This window comes from Drosophila santomea, chromosome 2L (assembly GCF_016746245.2).
Source record: "Drosophila santomea strain STO CAGO 1482 chromosome 2L, Prin_Dsan_1.1, whole genome shotgun sequence".
In the NCBI taxonomy this organism is placed as follows: domain Eukaryota; kingdom Metazoa; phylum Arthropoda; class Insecta; order Diptera; family Drosophilidae; genus Drosophila; species Drosophila santomea.
In genome coordinates, this window is record NC_053016.2 from 17151048 (window position 1) to 17168960 (window position 17913).

The 17913-nt window shown below is 43.6% G+C and overlaps 2 protein-coding genes across 5 annotated transcripts in view; one reads left to right on the top strand and one right to left on the bottom strand.

Annotated features, from left to right (window-relative positions):
• Positions 1-3914, top strand: part of LOC120443970 (serine/threonine-protein kinase pakD) — a 68719-nt gene extending 64805 nt beyond the window's left edge. For 2 of the 4 annotated variants that reach the window (XM_039623439.1, XM_039623441.2), the window contains 5 exons: positions 1174-1354; positions 2113-2169; positions 2585-2668; positions 2765-2913; positions 2990-3914. In XM_039623439.1, the coding sequence (XP_039479373.1) occupies positions 1174-1354; positions 2113-2169; positions 2585-2668; positions 2765-2913; positions 2990-3114 (596 nt within the window). In that variant the 3' untranslated portion in view covers positions 3115-3914. Of the gene's footprint in view, positions 1-1173; positions 1355-2112; positions 2170-2584; positions 2669-2764; positions 2914-2989 lie in introns of those variants that run through there. The other 2 variants (XM_039623440.1, XM_039623442.1) reach the window with 2 other exon arrangements.
• Positions 3915-3951: 37 nt separating this feature from the next.
• Positions 3952-14578, bottom strand: LOC120458672 (UNC93-like protein). The gene is made up of 6 exons (XM_039646408.2): positions 14425-14578; positions 6501-6904; positions 4971-5516; positions 4478-4905; positions 4261-4423; positions 3952-4199 (listed from the first exon to the last, which is right to left on the bottom strand). The coding sequence occupies exons 2-6, from the start codon at positions 6872-6874 to the stop codon at positions 4133-4135; spliced, it is 1578 nt and encodes a 525-aa protein (XP_039502342.1). The 5' UTR covers positions 6875-6904; positions 14425-14578; the 3' UTR covers positions 3952-4132.
• Positions 14579-17913: the final 3335 nt, after the last annotated feature.

Below are 17913 nucleotides of genomic sequence, written 5' to 3' on the forward strand. Positions count from 1 at the left end.
GTTCCGGGGCCGGGGATTAGGTGAGCAGCTAAACAAGACTAGCGAGAACGCATTGCCCAAAGTTGAGAGATGTCAACCGAAAGTGTTGGGCAAATTAGCAGCTGCGTTGACGTTGTCACGCTCCGCATCTGGGATTGGATTAGGTTTTGGGGCAAGACGGCAGACTTGGGTCGAGACAACTAAGCCGAGATGATGGAATTAGCTCGGGGCAGATTATGGGCACCCTATAGACGTCGAAGGACTCTCTCGTTTGAGCACATTCAATTGATTAGATTCCGCATCTCCGTGCATGAGTTACGGCCTTAATTGAAACTTTTGGATGCATTAAAAATGCAATCAGCACAATCTGCAAGCAGCAAGCTCCGGCAGCGGGGCAAGAAATGAAGACAAGCCCCCAGCACCCATTAGAGTGGAGTCATCAGGATTGGATGGCTGCTACCTCGAGCAGTCTCGATTGCGACATCGCATCGTTTGCGCATACAAATTGCAGACAATATGCGGCTTAATTACTACTAATTGATGCATACAAAAACTTAAGATGTCTTCCGCATTTAATGACATATTTCAAACGCTGCAGCAAACAACAACACCGAGGCGAACAAAGCCAGCTAGCTGCGACGACAGCTTGAGTTACGGCCCGCAAAGGATGCTGCCAGGGCATGCGGATCCTTTACCCTGCCATCCCATCTCCTTCCATTGTCACCAATCCGTTCTCGCATCTTAATTACCGCTAAAACACAAGGCTGCCGTTGAAGTTGCAGTTGGCTGTTGGTTGCCGCTGCCTGGGACCCTTGTCTTTCCCTTCTTGCATATCATTAATAAATAAATCAAAATTCTACGCGAGTAGTTAGCATCCTGCAGCCTTGCTGCTAACAAATTAGGCAGATAAAAGCCGTGAGTTTCGCACTTGCCTAATAGACAAGAACAACGTGGCAGGTGTCTTCACCGTGTGCTTTATCAATTTACCTGGTCTGCACTGCAATAATGTTTTGCCATTACCGCAATTAACTGTAATTAAGCCCAACCCAGGGCAGCAATTTATGAAGTCATTTGCATCGTCTTACAGCGAAGAAGGATAGCTAAGCTAATTTCCCATTTATTAGTTCGACTTTAAGCTTTCATGGCAGAGACGGGGCTTCCACTAACCGACCTTGTTCTCCTATCTTCCCGCAGATGAACCCACCATCAACCAGGCCACTACCAATGTGGTAGACGGCATCGATCTGGACGAGATCAAGGAGTTCGCCAAGGCATTCAAGCTGCGGCGCCTGTCCCTGGGACTCACACAAACCCAGGTGGGCCAGGCCCTATCGGTGACCGAGGGACCGGCCTACAGCCAGAGTGCCATTTGCAGGTGAGATATGAATGGACAAACCCTAATCGTCTGAGATCTGAGCAAGGACCACAACACAAGAGTAGGAATTTCGATTTACAAGAGTCTTTTCGAACAAAATAGCTTTAGGTGCTTTCATTATTTACAGTTTTAGGCGTTTACTATAAAATATGGGAAAAAAACCTTCAATCATTATAAAAATCAAGGAAAAATACAAATCTCAGAAAAGTGAACAGGCTTAGAATGAATCTAAAAGTAAGCCACGAAAAAACCGATAGCTATTCAAGAGAAAAAAATTTAAAATCAAAGATTTCTATGACAATGTTTATTTGTTTCAAGCAATAATGGAAGGTGAACCGCATTAGGACAACCATTTTGGCTTTTCCCCTTTAAGCAATCGTGTTTTGTTATATTTTCCTCAACAGTATTGTTTGCTTACGTCCACATATTTATGTTTCCCTTAATTTGTTTTTCGTAAACTTCTGGAACCAATTTTCAAAGAGTGCCAGGACATTTTCTAGCAAATCTAAAACTGCTAAATTAACCATGAAAAACAGACAACGAACCAATTAAATGCTAAATTAATATTATTTATTTTATTTGTTTATTTTTTCGATTCAAACGCCAACTCTATCTAACTCCTCTCTCTCTCAACATCGAATGTCGAATGCCACCCACCGCAAACTGAATACCGAATACTCAAAACCGAATACTGAAAACCGAATATCGAATGTCAAATGACAACTGTCGAATGTCGAATGCCACCTATCGAATGCAAGCAGTGCACTCGCTGCGCAGATGTACGCCGCTCAACTGTCGACGCAGCAGCAGAACATGTATGTGTGCCTCCTTGAGAGGGTGTGTGTACGCTGTGTGTGTGTGCGTGCAGTCCAAGAGAAACCTAACTAAAGTGCAAGGCTCATTAACCTGTTCATTTCGCCATGTATTTCTTTTGTTTCACGTTTAATTTGCATGAATGCGCTCCCAAAATTGGCCAGGGCATTGCCAACGAGCAGAGTTTCATCGGCTTATCACAAGCAAAGTGAAATGAAATTTCTCCACTGAACGATTAAGAAAGAGCGTACCCGAAAAGAGAACCGAAAAAGAAGCATGCTAATTGACAATGTCCTGGCACTTTAGTTACGTTTCTTTTGCGTTATAAAGGGCTTGCACCAGCCCATCGAGCCCATCGATCTGATCCAGGATCTAATTCTCTACATACCTCTCCCTACATACCACTCCCAACCACAGGTTCGAGAAGCTGGACATCACACCAAAGAGCGCACAGAAGATCAAGCCTGTGCTGGAGCGCTGGATGAAGGAGGCCGAAGAGAGGTGAGAGTATGGAGGCAGTTCCACGCGCCGTTTTGCCCCACGTTGGGCGCCATTAAGCAACAAACCCGACTAACTGGAGTTCTTCTATTCATTTAGCCACTGGAACCGCTACAAATCGGGTCAGAACCACCTCACCGACTACATCGGCGTGGAGCCGTCGAAGAAGCGCAAGAGGCGCACATCTTTCACGCCGCAGGCTCTGGAGCTCCTGAATGCCCACTTCGAACGGAACACGCATCCTTCGGGTGAGTGGTAACTTTCAGTTACAAGAAGTGGAAGTCACCGGAACTGTGGCTAACTCTCCTCTCCTCCTCCGAACAGGCACCGAAATCACCGGACTGGCCCATCAGCTGGGGTACGAGCGGGAAGTGATCCGGATCTGGTTCTGCAACAAGCGGCAGGCCCTCAAGAACACCGTTCGCATGATGTCCAAGGGAATGGTATAGGGCCAGGGGCCCTTGTAAATAGATGGGCCGTGTATATAGCTAGGTGTCTAAGTGTGAGTGAGTGCAAGCGAGTGCATTGTGTGCGTGAGAGATTGTGTATTACAGTGTGATAGTTGTACAACACCCTAGAGTTTAGCAGTTAGGCCATGTAAAGTAATACTGTGTGTCATAGCATTTACAAAGGACATCGGCTTACGCAAGCGAACCGCAACCCGAAACCCAAGAACCCAATCCAATTGAATATTTAGCCAACTAAGTAATTACTTAACTAACACTTATCATATCCCAAATAGCCTAAAAGTAGTATAAAGTCCCCAAACCAGACTTGTGCAGTTTTAGGCCAAATTTTATCACATTGATGTGCCATTCCAAAAAGAAAACAAAGGAAACCAGTTCATACACGTAACAAATTACATACTAGATGTTTAAAAAGCAACCATTTAAACCAAAACTGCATAAAATCTATGTGTAACCCATAGTCTAAGAAATTCTGCAGAGCTCGTAAGTGATGAGTTAGAATATTTGCATTTAATGCGTTGGCTAAACTTGTATACTGAAACGAATCTGATTTCAACCATTTATAAAACAAATTATAACCCTAGTATATAGCCAGTTCAGACTCGAAAACTAAGATAATTCTATATGGTATCACTCAAAAAGAACAAAAGCAAGCTAAAAGACAGCAAGTGTTTAGAATAAGTAACATTATGTAGCCACTTACAAAAATTATGATGGAAAGAAACGAAAAAATATTTCAACTACGAAATTTAAATGGTATATAGCAAGAAAACAGCTACAACTGAACAAATATTTAAATGATTGTAATAAAAAATACTATTTAAAAAATTAAAACAAACTTGGTTTTATTCAGTAACGAAATTAACGAATTTCCTAACAATATTTGGCAATATCACATAAGACAACATCTTATCTCTGGATCCAATTCAAGCTCAATGTGGGGGAAATAGGTAAATTTAAATGTAAATGGCAAGATATGGAATTAGCCTTAAAGTGCTAATCAGTCACTCAGCATGACTTCCAAGTTCTTTTGCTTTCGCCAAAAGCGGTACTCGATGAGGCCATATCTGTTGAAATAAAGTATACAATTTAAGTCAACAAATCGAGAAATTCAACCTGGAAACTCACCCCACGCAGCCTACTAAAATAAAAACAATTAAAATCACCAATTTCGTGGAGGTGCAGAGCTGCGAACTGATGACGTAGCCGATAACAGAACCAGTGCTTTCCCACAGGCGGAAGTTGCTATAAGCGGCAATCAGATGGTTCGGAAAGAGGATGCCATAAAAAGCTGCAAATAACAAAGTTTTATACCGACCGAATCTTGGCAACAAGCTTCACTTACCATTGACCACAACCAGCCAGACTCCATCGCAGATGCCCCAAATGGCCGCAAAGGTGCAGTAGCTCAAGTAGTCGCCCTCCCGCGCTTCCCAGTTGTACATGTAGGTGAGCAGGCAGAGATTGACCACGGCACACAGTCCGGCCAGGCTGACTCGTCCGATGCGCTCCACCAGGGCGCCTGCGATCCCGGCAGCCACCGCATTCGCCACGCCAAAGCATATCATGGCGAAGCCGATCCGGGAGATGCCCCAACCGCAGGCCACAAACGAACGGGTGAAGTCGACGGCCAGAAAGGCCTCCTCCAGCCCGATGAACATCGTGATGGGCAGCATCAGGATCTGGCGACGTTTGCGCAAGAGATTTATGGTCACCGTGAGGAGCTTCAGCCCCGACATTCCGTCGCCAGTATCACCGCGCTTTACTCCGTAGCTGTGGATCATTAATTGGAAATAGAATTTAAGAATAGAATTGTAGCAAATCAATCAGCTACTTACCGCTTGAGGGAGCTCACGCCGAAGATCATCATGACCACCGCGGCCGCCATGCAGGTGAGGAAGATGGAGTTGAGCAGCTGGATTTGCTCCGGAGCGGGGGGCACCAGGTTCGGATTCGCCTCTGCTCCCACTCCGGGACAGAAGCGGGCCCCGCAGAGCTCGGCCACCCTGGTTCTCTCCAGTTCCCGCTGCACTCCTAAATCGAATGAGTCGTTTGCCGGGGATTGGGCAGCAGGAGCACTCAGGGTGAGAACAGAGGAGGAGATGAGGTTGCCCCACACCTGGGCCATCTGGTAGAAGATGAAGAACAGGCCAAAGAACTTGACGGTGTTCACATCCTTGCGCGACTTGTTGCCCCGCACCTGGGTAAGTGCCTCCGAGACGGTGGAGAGGTAGGTGCACTTGGAGCACCACAGCGGGCCGCCACCGAAGCCCACCATCAGGGCCGCCGGGATCAGGGTCTCGAAGCGCGGATAAAACTGGGCGGCTATGTAGGGCATGTAGGCGAAGAGGGCCAACGCCATGGTCAACCGGCAGCCGAACCATCTGTTGATGAAACAAGCACATGGCAAAGTAGGAAAATAGGAAATACACCGAGTGGCATGTGGAAAGTGGCAAGTGGCAAGTGGCAAGTGGCACATGCTTAGCAGGCGGTCATTTATTTCGGGTCCCAAGGCCATAAATCTAAATAAATCGAGTTAACTGATTAAAGTTGCCTGAGCCAGCAGTTCGTGCCTCGAATAAGCCAAGTGAAGCGAGGCTCGCTATAAATTAGCGATTTGTTTAAATGTCAGATGTGGGTGGCTGCCCGGCTGCCCGGCCGCCCCGATTTGGGATACACTCGGGAACAGGGACCTGTGCTAATCCAAGGACTTCCTGTTGACATTTTTACAGCCAAATGCGCTCGCAGTCACCCATTTCGGGGCGTCTGCTGACTGCGCTTTCGGTTTCGTTGTCACATCTGCATAAAATCCCCATAAAAAGACCACCAGACAATCACCGAAACTTTTATGGCATGCCACACGTCGCGAGATGAGCCTCAGCCTCAGCCTCTCGCGAGACACGGGAAATGCTAAACAAAAATTGGCAATTATGCTAAGAGTACTCTTTCCATTGTTTCCCAATCCCATCATCTTCTAAAACACATTCAGATACGGCCTATAGCCCATTGAAAATTCACCGGGTATAACGGAGATATTACTGCAATACTTTCACTTTAGCGTTTGTGATTCAACGGGGAGTGGATATTCCGCCTCTAGCACTTCTTGCTCCAAAGCCTTTTACTCTATACTCTATACTCATTAGGTTTATGTCAAGATGTATCTGAGTTGAAGGGTTGAGTCGCTAGTTTACTACATAGTCAAGAGATGATTTTGTTATTTGCTTTAGGACTAATGCTAGTGCTAATGTTAGTGAACTATTCTGATATTCTGATATTTGATGTTCGGTTTATATTTACCACCTGATGCTTTGACCTAAATGCTTTGTTCAAGTGTCCGAAGTGGAGACGACTCCACCTTGTCCACTCACCTTATCACGGTCATCGGCAGGAAGATGTTGGACAGTATCAGCGAGCCGTAGATGACAGCCAGCGTGGTGGTGCCCAGGGCCTTATCCGCGTTCACCGAGCTCTGCAGGTTCGATGTGCCGTGGAAGGCCGTGAAGTGAATCATGAAAGCCAGGCCTATCACGACCACATTTTTGGTGATGATGAAGCGCTCGGCCGGCTCGTAGTGGCGCTGATTGATTTTGTTGTCCCCGTTCGGAGCAGTTGTGGTCCCGGCCGCGCTGCCAGTGCCAGTTCCGTTGCCGTTGCCGTTGCCATGGACATTGCCACGTGCGGCACTGTGCTCCAGCGCCAGCTCCTCGTTGTTGGCGTCCGACGTGTCACTGGGGTAGACCATGTCCAGTCTGGGGTCAGGGGTCAGCAGGCCCTGCAGGAAACAATAGCGGTCATTTGGTATTTTGTTAACGAACTCCAGCTGAATGCAGGCAAGTAGAGAAGGATTGTGTGTCCAGGGACATGGTACTTTCGGAATCGACAATTGAGACAACAAATGAAAGCAGATGGTGCATGCTGCTAGCAGCGTCGCTAACTAAAGGATTCTGTTCTTCAGGACAGTGAGTTATGGATCCTAAAGTACTCTGATAAGTTACTAGTATAGGGTGTTTTTTTTAGAGGTATAGAACTTTAAATTGCAATAAAACAACGATGGATTATTCGATTGACATGAATTTTATTGACATGAAAGATAATCTTGTGGCATTACATTTTAAATATGATTTCTGGCATATGACCGCCACGGCTGGCTCGGATGTAGTCCAATCTGGACGTCCAATTTGCAATGACTTTTTCCAACATATTTGGCTATATCGGCAATAACACGGCGAATGTTGTCTTCCAAATGGTTTAGCGTTTGTGGCTTATCCGCATAGACCAATGACTTTACATAGCCCCACAAAAAGTAGTCTAGCGGTGTTAAATCACAAGATCTTGGAGGCTTATGAAAAATCGGGAACAACAGCAATCTCGTTTTGGGCCCATTCGACGAATCTACGCCTTGCTTGATGATCGTTTGGTTTCAATTCTTGCACGAGTTGGATTTTGTAAGCACGCATGACGAATTGCCAAACCAAACTGAGAATAAATCACTTGACAGCTGTTAAATCGGTCGCCATCTTGAACAGTAATGCCAACTTAAAGTTCTATACCTCTAAAAAAAACACCCTTTATTTATGTTGTATATTTTTCTCTCTTCAATAAACTCGAAACGAAATTTACAAGCTATTTATGTGGAAAATCCAGCTGATATAAACCCGTTTAAGATTTTATGTTTATTATTCGGTTGACTTTGGAGAACTATTTCCGACTAGTTGAAGTTGGAGTTCAGGAAACGAATGTAAAACGAATGTGATTCTTTGCTTTAATTCCTACTTATTTTATATTAATTAATTAAGTTTATATGCTGTAAGCAGCAGTCGCTAGACTTCCGGCATTGATTTTCTCCATCGATTTGTGTAAAATAGCGCTTTCTTGGCTGCAACAGAACTGGGTTATTGGGACGATAATATTTCGCATTCAGCATCTCTGATATGCCAATTCGTAACCCATTCGAGTACGAAAACGAACCCTTCGAAGCCCCCGCTGCTTTGATTGTTCACTCAAGTCCACAGGATCAGCTTTAAGTTATTCATATCGCCTTTCGTCTCGGCCATACATTTTCGGGGCTTTGGGTTTTGCAATAAGCCCGCTTGCAAAGCGCCAGCCACGCCCACACACACTCGTATAACCCAAAAAGTCTCGGGCATCTCGAAGCATCTTCTGCCTCAAGGACACCCTCGCAACTTATAATCCTTTGGGCACCCTCACAGCACGAACCCCGTCTGACATCCTGGAATTTATGCCTGTCTACGCCCCGAATCGTTGGTGTGGGTGGGATGCCCGAAAGCGTTTCACTGACTTTGTTTGCATTTGATTTTGGCCCCGCCAACGACACTTTATGAAATTGTACACCTTTGATGCGAAGTTAAAGGGCTGTTTGCCAACTTCTGAGTGCCTACACAATCCCCACCAGCACCCGCCAAAAAATGTCTTGCCTTAATGTAAATCGCTGGTGGTACACAAACCGATTGAAACGTTACCCCTCCTTGGCGCTTTAAGTGGAAATTGATTTTGCATACCTTGCGGCATTTCGTGGAGCGTGGCCAAATTAATTGGCCAAAAGTTGACTTCGTCATTAGCCCAACCATCAATTTGAAAGGGCATCGAAATCGAAGCCGTAAATCAGAGGGAAAACAATTATCAGCGTACTAGCGAAAACATTCATCATACGCAGTGTGGGACGAACACCACTGGCTTGCATGCATAATTGGCCTAATTGACAGTGTCAACTGCACATCCACATTACTCAAGTGCGAAATCAGAGGGACATGCAGATTCGGCACAGACTTTATCAGCTGGCCAGCAGACAGGGAAGTGACTAGAAATTTAGAGCATGGTCCATAAAAAGTGAACTCTCAATGGCTTGCTGACAGCCCAAAAGGGAAAGGGGTTTCCCCATAGAACGTTTCACCTAATGCCAGGTCAACGAGGAGCATCATCGTTCATCATCTAAATGAAAATCATGAAAATCTGGCATAATCATCAAAATGGGCGAATGGCCGAAATGGCCAGCCATTGGTTTTTTATGAACACCCCCTCTCGGCACTCCATCTCCATACCTTCAAAGGACTACGACATTAAACAGGACCAGGCCCCAGGACATGACGTTGGCTCGTTAAAGACCATTCCGGCTTTATATAAAATGCGACAGTGTCCACTGGGTAGGGCCTGATAACAATGATTCTCTTCTGTTTTGTGTGGCCGACCAGTAATTTAGTTAAATTATTGCCCGACAGTCGACAGACGAGGGACAGTCATTCGGTGGCTGGGAAAGTGGCGTAAAATTAAATATATATATATTTACATTTGAAGTGTATAGATGCTAGCCCATAAATCTCCGCTGAAAACTTCAATTTGCATTTCCTCAACTTTGTTTCACATTTGTTTAGATTTGATAAATCGACTTCGGCATATGCTGAGGTTCTTGTTTACACAAAAAAGGAGCAACCACTCCCACACCCAGTCCCGCGCACCTTGCGCCCATCCAAAACTAATCAATCACCGCCCAAAAAAAGGGAAAATTCACATATGTATGTATGTATGTACATGCTGTGGACTTGGGCCAAACAAATAGATTGACTTATGGCGCTGACACACAGCAAATAAATACGCCCGAATCCGAGTCCTGGCCGGAACAACTTGGCTCTTAGCCGCACATGTTGGCCGCGCCAGGCATTAATGCCTCGCAATTAACTTTAGATCAATTATGTGGCTGCGGAGTCTGGAGTTTTGCCTGTTAATTAGGCAGCAAAGCGGGCAAAATGCCTAAATGAGTGCTTTTCCACAGGAAAAGAAGCAAACTTGACTAGGCAGCAGAACGCAGAACAGCCAGTTCCGACTGCGAGTTTTAAGAGTTTTTGACACCCGCCCAAATCAAATACTGTGTTGTACTGTACCGCGAGAACAATGGATGGTGGCACTGCTGTGACAGCCCTGATTTGAAGCTGTCGCAAAGTATCTACAATCTGACTCCTGCGAGGTGCGCGGTAATAGGTTTGAATACAATGCAGTTGCAGTCCCTTTGACATTCTACCATTCTAAGGCACACTACCTGGCCTTTATGGCGCCGTCAAAGGATTGACAATGCAGCGGATCCACAGGATGCCAAACTATTGTGGCAGTCGAACTTTATGCCCCTTTGCAGCGTACAACAAAGCAGCCGAAAATGAAAGTGCTCCACATGTAGTTTGCCTGATGGAGAGAAATCCAGCACGTGGCCAGAAATAAAAAAACAGTATTATTGCTGCGCCAACGCCATCGGTAGGTATATAAATCTCGCCTTGCCGCAGGCCAGGAATAATTTTTATGGCCCACTTATGGGCTACAGAAGAAGTGCTATACGGAGAGTGGTAAGGTCCAGCTGCACTGCCGAAAAATGAATCAAATCGGGGAAAAACGGCTTAAACGTCAGATCCTTGCAGAGATAATCAAGTGAAGGCAGATGCGCTACGAATGGATGGCCTCACCTGGCAAAATGATGGCTAGAAATGAGCAATCAGAAACGTCGTCGATTGGATCTGAATGAAAATAATCCATATCCCATTCAGCCTAATCTCCGATTCTCGTTCTTGATTCAGTCGCTGCCATGTAGCACTTCCTATTAACCATAATCACGGGCATGGGGAGGTGAAAACAATGGACCTGGCCATTATAGTGATTACACTGGTTCGATGATGAAAGCCAACTAAGTTGCTTTAAGCGAGTGGGTTCTTTAAATTCGATTAAATATTCAATTCGCCAGCCTGTCAATCATAAATGTATAATGCCATCAGGCCCCACAGGATTTTTTATGGCAGCCATGGAACCGGGTAAACCCCAAACCCCAAACCCCAAACCCCGCGACTAAACGATGCCCCAGTTATTTCGACGCGACACTGGTTTTATGTGGACGAGTGCGTCAAAAGTTTGCCTAAAATTTCGGCCATATAAAAATAAGCACAGCGGCGTAATGCAAACGTAAACGTTTTCATTACTACAGCGGAAGTTCGGGACCAATAAAAATGACAATAATAACATCGTAGGTGGGCTGAGTTGGCCGCCTCTCCCGACCTTATCTGCGTACATATATCCAACCCTGTTCAATCAAATCATTTCTACTTTCACTTTAATATCGCAACATAGCATGCGTCTGCCGTGATTCGTTCACCTCACAGTCCTGTTAAAATTTCCCTGTTCGCCACAGTCGCTCCTTAACAGCGTAAGAGAGCCCCTGTTAACAGAAGAAGAGAGCAAAAGTTAAAAAATAAACTTAAAAGCCTGGTAAAAATAAATTAAAATTTTATTTTAAAGGGTTCAAACATACTTTTTGAGTTCTGACAAATTTGCCTACTGGAAATAGAATGGAGTTAAAGCCAATAGATCAGACTAATTGCACAAGGAGGGTTCGTCAATGAGCAATTTAGAAATCCTGGCTCTGCCATATCAATTGATAAGAATATTGGCGCATCCATCACTTTGATTGATGGTCACTGAGATAAATTTAGCCTGCACAGGAATGGAAAATAAATATGCGGTCTTTAACTTGTACATTTCAAGGTTCTACTCAGGCTTTGACTACGAGTGGAGCGTTGGACAAAAATATGATAAATCTTTAACTGTTTGTATTAACAAGCATAGCTTAAATAATCTTAGAGGCTTATGCGCGTACTAGAAACAATAATAGCTTGGGTAATAGCATTTTCCAAACTATGGAGCCTAGGTAATAGCATTTTCCAAAACTGTGGAGCCGAAAGAGTCCAGATCAGACCAAACTCACTGATTTTCTCACAGCTGCAACATTGTGGCCGCGTTTACGACGCCCCCAACTAATTTCCACGCTTTAGTGCCGCCAACATGCAGCAACAATGTGCGAAACACAAAGCGAAGAGCGGTGAGCGGAGAGAGGAGAGAGGAGGGGAGGAGCACTCATAACGCAGCTCCAAAGTGCACGGAAACGGAAATGAAGTGGCACACACACTCCCAGCCGCCCCGGTTATGTGGCCAATTGTAAGGGGCTAAATGTCAAGTCCTGACCCGCTGATGCACATGCACTGGCAGGCTCTCTACTGCCAGCTACGACAATCTTTAAATATTTATTCACTTTTCATCGGTGGCGCTCTTGGGACTGCGTGTTTGCCGCTCATTTCCGCTCTGGCACCTCCTTGCCGCCTCCCTGCCGCCCCCCTCCGCGTCGTCGCCCTTTTCCGGTTGCCTGTCTTTTGGAGTGCGAGTGCGCTTTCCGTTCGCCCACTGCACTTTATGTGTGTGTGTGTGTGTGTGTGTGTGTGCACTTGTTGATGTACTCGATTTTCCACTTTTCCGGCAGTTGCGTCTGAGGGCGTGTGCTTAACTTTGTAATCAAGTGTAAATAGTTTGCTTTTTTGGAAATGTATGCATCCAGCAGCATGTATGGAAATCGAATTAAGGAAATCTGAGCATTCATTATTGTGTAAAAGACTATAGACTAACCCTTTTATACTCTGCGATGGACTTGTTATTCATAACTCATAACTTTTTATATTTAAGCGGACCAATAGGTGTGCGCGTCGCAAATTATGAAATGATTATCAAATGATTTGAATACCGAAAGATTTTTTTTAAAAGTTAGTTGGGCCAGACAAGGTCTTCATTTGTCCACATGCCATCTAAAACCAGATGTATTATGACTGTAGATTTGAAGCTCGAACAGAAGCCTTTGTGACCTATTTGATTGCCCGTTCTGATTATAATTTATTATCTTCCGGGCTGAAAGTAAGGCTATCTGGATTCCATTTCCCATAACTTTGCAATGTAAACTCAAATTCAGAAGCAGCCTAATGGAAATTCTTTGGTAGTGGTTCAGATGCCAGCACACAACCACGAACACGACATCGAATGGAGCAGAATGCTTATCAAAGGGTTGGGTTTGGTTTTAATGGTAAAATATGCACGATCAACATGGCATGCATGGGAAGTGCCACTGGCTCTTGATGATGCAATTTTCTCTATGATTTCCACTAACTCTCACGTTTCACTGGTCGGACTTAACTCGATGTTATGGCGCCAGCTACGTACTTAGTTGGCAAATGCAATTTATGCCAGCGGAGCGGAGAGACCCTTCCTCGAACGGCATTCACCATAATTTATTTAACTCGCAAAACGATAACACAAATAGGTGCCACAAGCCACATGCTGCTCGCTGAAATGGCTGAAATCGCTGATGAGCAAAGTAGCGCTAGTTGGCAGAAACTGCATTGTCTGGTTACCAACAATCAGTTGCAGTAATGCGGTGTATCACCTACTTCCGCCCACTTCCGCCTACCGCCGCCCACCTCCATTCACGCATCGTGTGTGCTCGCCTCGCAATTTCACGCTTCCGCCGAGCATTTTTATGAGTTCTGCGCTCAGGACAAAGCAAATTAAACAAAATTGCAGGGAAACGCGGCACTGAGCTGTTTCGATCAAGGATTGAAGCAAGTTCAACGGAACTATCTACCTAATGTTCAAATTATTTTGAAGTTAAAAGATACTTAGTCTCTGCTTTTGAATTTATTTTTTTATTATTCAGCCAAATCGAAATACGTAACGAAAAATGAGTCGGAAATGCACTTTCATTTCGCAGCCGCCTTTCAGTCAAATTGAAATGTAATTCCTATAGATATGCGATTTCCGTTCAATATTCTCCCTTCTCCCTTTCGCAAAAGCGTTTTTGCCAACGGGCCCGCTTTAATTCGTAAATAAAATATTTGGCCACTATGGAAAATGCCCGGAGAATCAAAGTATATGTGGGAAATGATATTCAAGGTGGAAGCCACTGGAATACACATGTGGTTAATTACGGCCGAAGGAGCTGGCTCCCATCCTGCTGGCATAATTAATTAAAAATGGAATCTCGTTGCTCTTTTTTCCCGTTCTTGCTGAAGTCGAATATGAAAATCAAACATATACTTTATGTCAACAGTAAGATAAAGAACTCTTATTAAAAGAAGGCATATCAGTTTGTTAAGCTTGAAATACAGAATTCATTCAATGCATTCAAATAGCAGCGAATAAATTTATTTAAAAGCACACATTCTGGTTTAATTGAATTCACACTTATTTCATATTGGGCATCCCTTAGTCGCTGCAGCTGGCTGATTTATTTTTTCAATAAATATTTGATGGAAATTTCTTATCGACTGTTCACTTTATGACTTTTAATTAAGCTACGTGTCGAGCTTTTCACATTTATTTGTAATATGCTTGCCGTTCAGTTTTGAAATGCAAAAACCGCGATATAAATTCATTTCCTCCCACAACAACACTGCAAAGGGCCCTAGATGTGGCAAAGTTTACCTGAATTGGATATTGCTGTAGAATTTAGCTAAGCGCGTAAAAGTCTTGACAGCCCAAAAAAGGGAATTCTAATGGCTTTTAAGAACAGGTGTCCGTTGGAGCTGATCGGATTGAACTGAACCGTTTACGAGCGCAATTAAAACTAAACTGAAATCTCGGACCGCGAACTTCTAAATATGAAATGGAATGGAAATGAAATGAATGCGACGACAGCAACAGGTTTGAGCTCTCCGCTCTCGGTTTGATGCCGCTGGATTTGCATAAATCCGACATTTCAGATGTTTCTGATCGACTCCAATATCCCAGGTTTATTTTGTGGCAGTTAAAGAAACGTGACGCCGGCGGAGGCGTGTCAAGGTTCTAATTCCGATGCCAAGTTGGCCGCATGTCTGCGGTTGACCAACAGGTGGCGTGGCGTGGCATCTTCACTTGGCAGAATCTCGATAATTATTATTAATCATACGTCGCGTTGTCGCCGCCAACTCAACTTACCCACTGATTCATGTCGAGCTAATGAACCTTGCTTGCTTGTCGAGGAAGTGTAATGAACGACAAATACTGGCATTTGCTTTAGATAGTCGGCTGTCTTTGGGCAGTTACATTAATTAACTTTTCATCGAGTTGTGGACACAGAGATTGTTTGTTTGTTGAGTGTGAAACAAGTGCCTTTGGCAGTCGTTAATAATGTGGTCCAGAATGAACTGAAAGTACCTGCACGAAAGTGAATGCACGAACTCTCGCATCAATTAGACCGTATTTCCCAGCTGATAAGGTGCGATAAGAGAAGAAGGTGTCACAAGTTGGAGATAAAATGTAAGAAGCACGGCCAGCAATCAATCATTAATAGTCGAGAGTGGGAACCATTTCGACTGCACTAATTTGTGCAAGATTACATGCAAATAATTGTAAGCATGATTAATGCGAATTATACCTTAACCGCAGAGTGTCAATTAGTTGAAGCCCGAAATGGCGCTCAGATTTGAGTCTCGGGAATCGGGGAAGTTCAACAGGTAAATTCCCTACATTCGGTGCGTCAGCAACTAAAACAGGTTTAGAATCTGTTTCTGTTTTTGTTTATACTGACCGCATGCCCTGCAAACCACTCGATTTTAAATCGATCCCACACCCGAATCGGTGTTTTGCATAAGCCGCTTATGAGCTCGCAGTCAGAAGCCCGAAATTCAAACATCAGCTCGGCTTGTGGTCCATTGCGCTTGTGGCCAGGCCAATTCACTTGGCCAATGGATTTGGTCAGGTATTAGAGTCACGTACTCGAACTCCAGTTGCCTGACACCTTTCACTCGACCGCCGGCTATATTTCTGCGCTCTAAGTTCGCAAATCTATCTCAGGGTCACTCCGCACTGCACACTCCGCATTGCGCATTCCGCGCCTGTTTCGCCGCCCAACTGAGTTGACACTTGTGCCATCTGAATGTTGGATGGAACTCATGTCGTTAGCTGTCAGTTGACTTCGATTTTTGAGTCTGTACACTTGGATGGCGCTGCATAAAATGACATTTCGCCTAATCATCAGCGTGCTTAAGCTTAGACAGGGTAATGAAAACGTTTAATCAGCGATTCAACTAAAGTAAATATAACACTTTCGACAAGTAAGCTTAACAGCTCATAGATAAAGGTAGCTTCTAAAATTGCTAATTTGTTGAACTGATCAAATTCACACATAACCGCCTGGTAAATGTCATTACTAATATAATGCGTGTTTCCAAATCACTGAGCAATTAATAACTACGCTCGCCAATGTTAAATAACAATGCTCGCTGCAATTAGAATAATGGCTTAGTACTATTCCAACATAATGTTGTTGCAGCTGTTTATCCGCTACATTCGTTTATTTAGTTCGATATAATCAATGGAACGATTTAATGGTTTATTTTTTTTACCACTTGCATTCTATTTATGCAGCTGTTTATTTTGTGCCTGATTAAACTAATTGAATACGAGTAGTCCGTCAACATAACACCCCACTCCCTTCGACTGGTAGCGATTATTCATGCCTAACATACTAGAGGGCTTTTTAATTGTAATTGTTGGACTAAAAAATGTCCGATTTTTACAACTTACAAGATAATAAAGCACAGTAATAGACCCTCAAGTTCGTTACTTAATGATTAGGAGAAGGGGGTACCTTAAAAATGTAAAATATTGAAAGTTAAACGGGTTGACTTGTGAATAAATAACTTTAACTGTCATTTCGATCAGTATAACTGATTAACATACCATCCACATGGTAAAGCTTTTAAGCCAATACGCAAACCACCATTTGGGACAAAGCCTGACAAGAACGCATCCCTAGAAACCAGAATGGCACCGCCCGACATCCTTAGAAATCAGGACGGCTACTTTGGAAATACTCAAAAGTGCTTCATTTTCAAAAAGCGATGAAGGTAATTTAAAATTTCAGGAATAATAGCACCACTAATGCAGGGTAACGAAGGATACAAGAGCTAGTCATTCAGATTAAAATGTAACATTACATTTTAAAAATATAAAACTAAATAATTCAAAGTGTCCTCTTGTCAAACATTTAAATCGAATTTAAAAATAGTTAGCTTTTGAGTTGAATGCAACATGCCTAAGCAATAAGGCATTAAATTAAACAAACATTTTGTAAATCAAATTTAGATTTTTGAAGCCTACAGCTAACACATCCAAAGGCTTTCAGGAGCAGCAAATTAAAACAATTATCAAATTACTTGAGCTGGAATAATAGTGCACATGTATGAGTAAACAATCAGGTTAATTACAATACCATAAAGCCAGATTGAAATTTTATTCGGCGAAAATGCGCACAATGAGTTGAATATTTGAAAATGAATTTTTGCTTGGATTTACCGCACGCAGACCACTTAAAAGCAATTAATTTAAGTAATAATTAATGTCAAACCACCACTGCCTTTTTTTTGTCTTTCGTAGTCGCAAATATTTTAATTTGATTCATATTATCTACTTATTATCTGCGACCGCATTAACTCATTGCCCGGATCCCTTAATTTGGCCAACCATGTGGCATTATGTTCGTCATGCTAATGAAGCTGTCCATTTCACAAGCAATCGCACTCCAATTATGCGCATCTGCAATGGTTTCCTAAACAGGATACATCTGGGTCTCGTTTCTAATTTGAATTCCGAGCCACTGGTATGGCCCACCTGAGAGTCAAACAGCCGTACATAAATCAAACGGCTATGATTAGGTTTATAGTTATTAACGACCAAATCGGTTCAAATCACTCAGTACTTTTGGGGAACGATTGGGAAACTGGGCGGGAAAATCGCCTAAAATGCAATTTGCCCTGCTGACATCATTCTGCTTTTAGACACAAATTTCATCAAGGAATTTCGTGTTCCACGGCGTAAAATGTATTATTCAAGGGCCACGATAAATGCAATTAAGCGGACCAAAACTAATTGAAAATTCCACTGTTCGGCGTTTCCAGATTTAAACTTAAATCCTGCAAAGTCATCCGCACA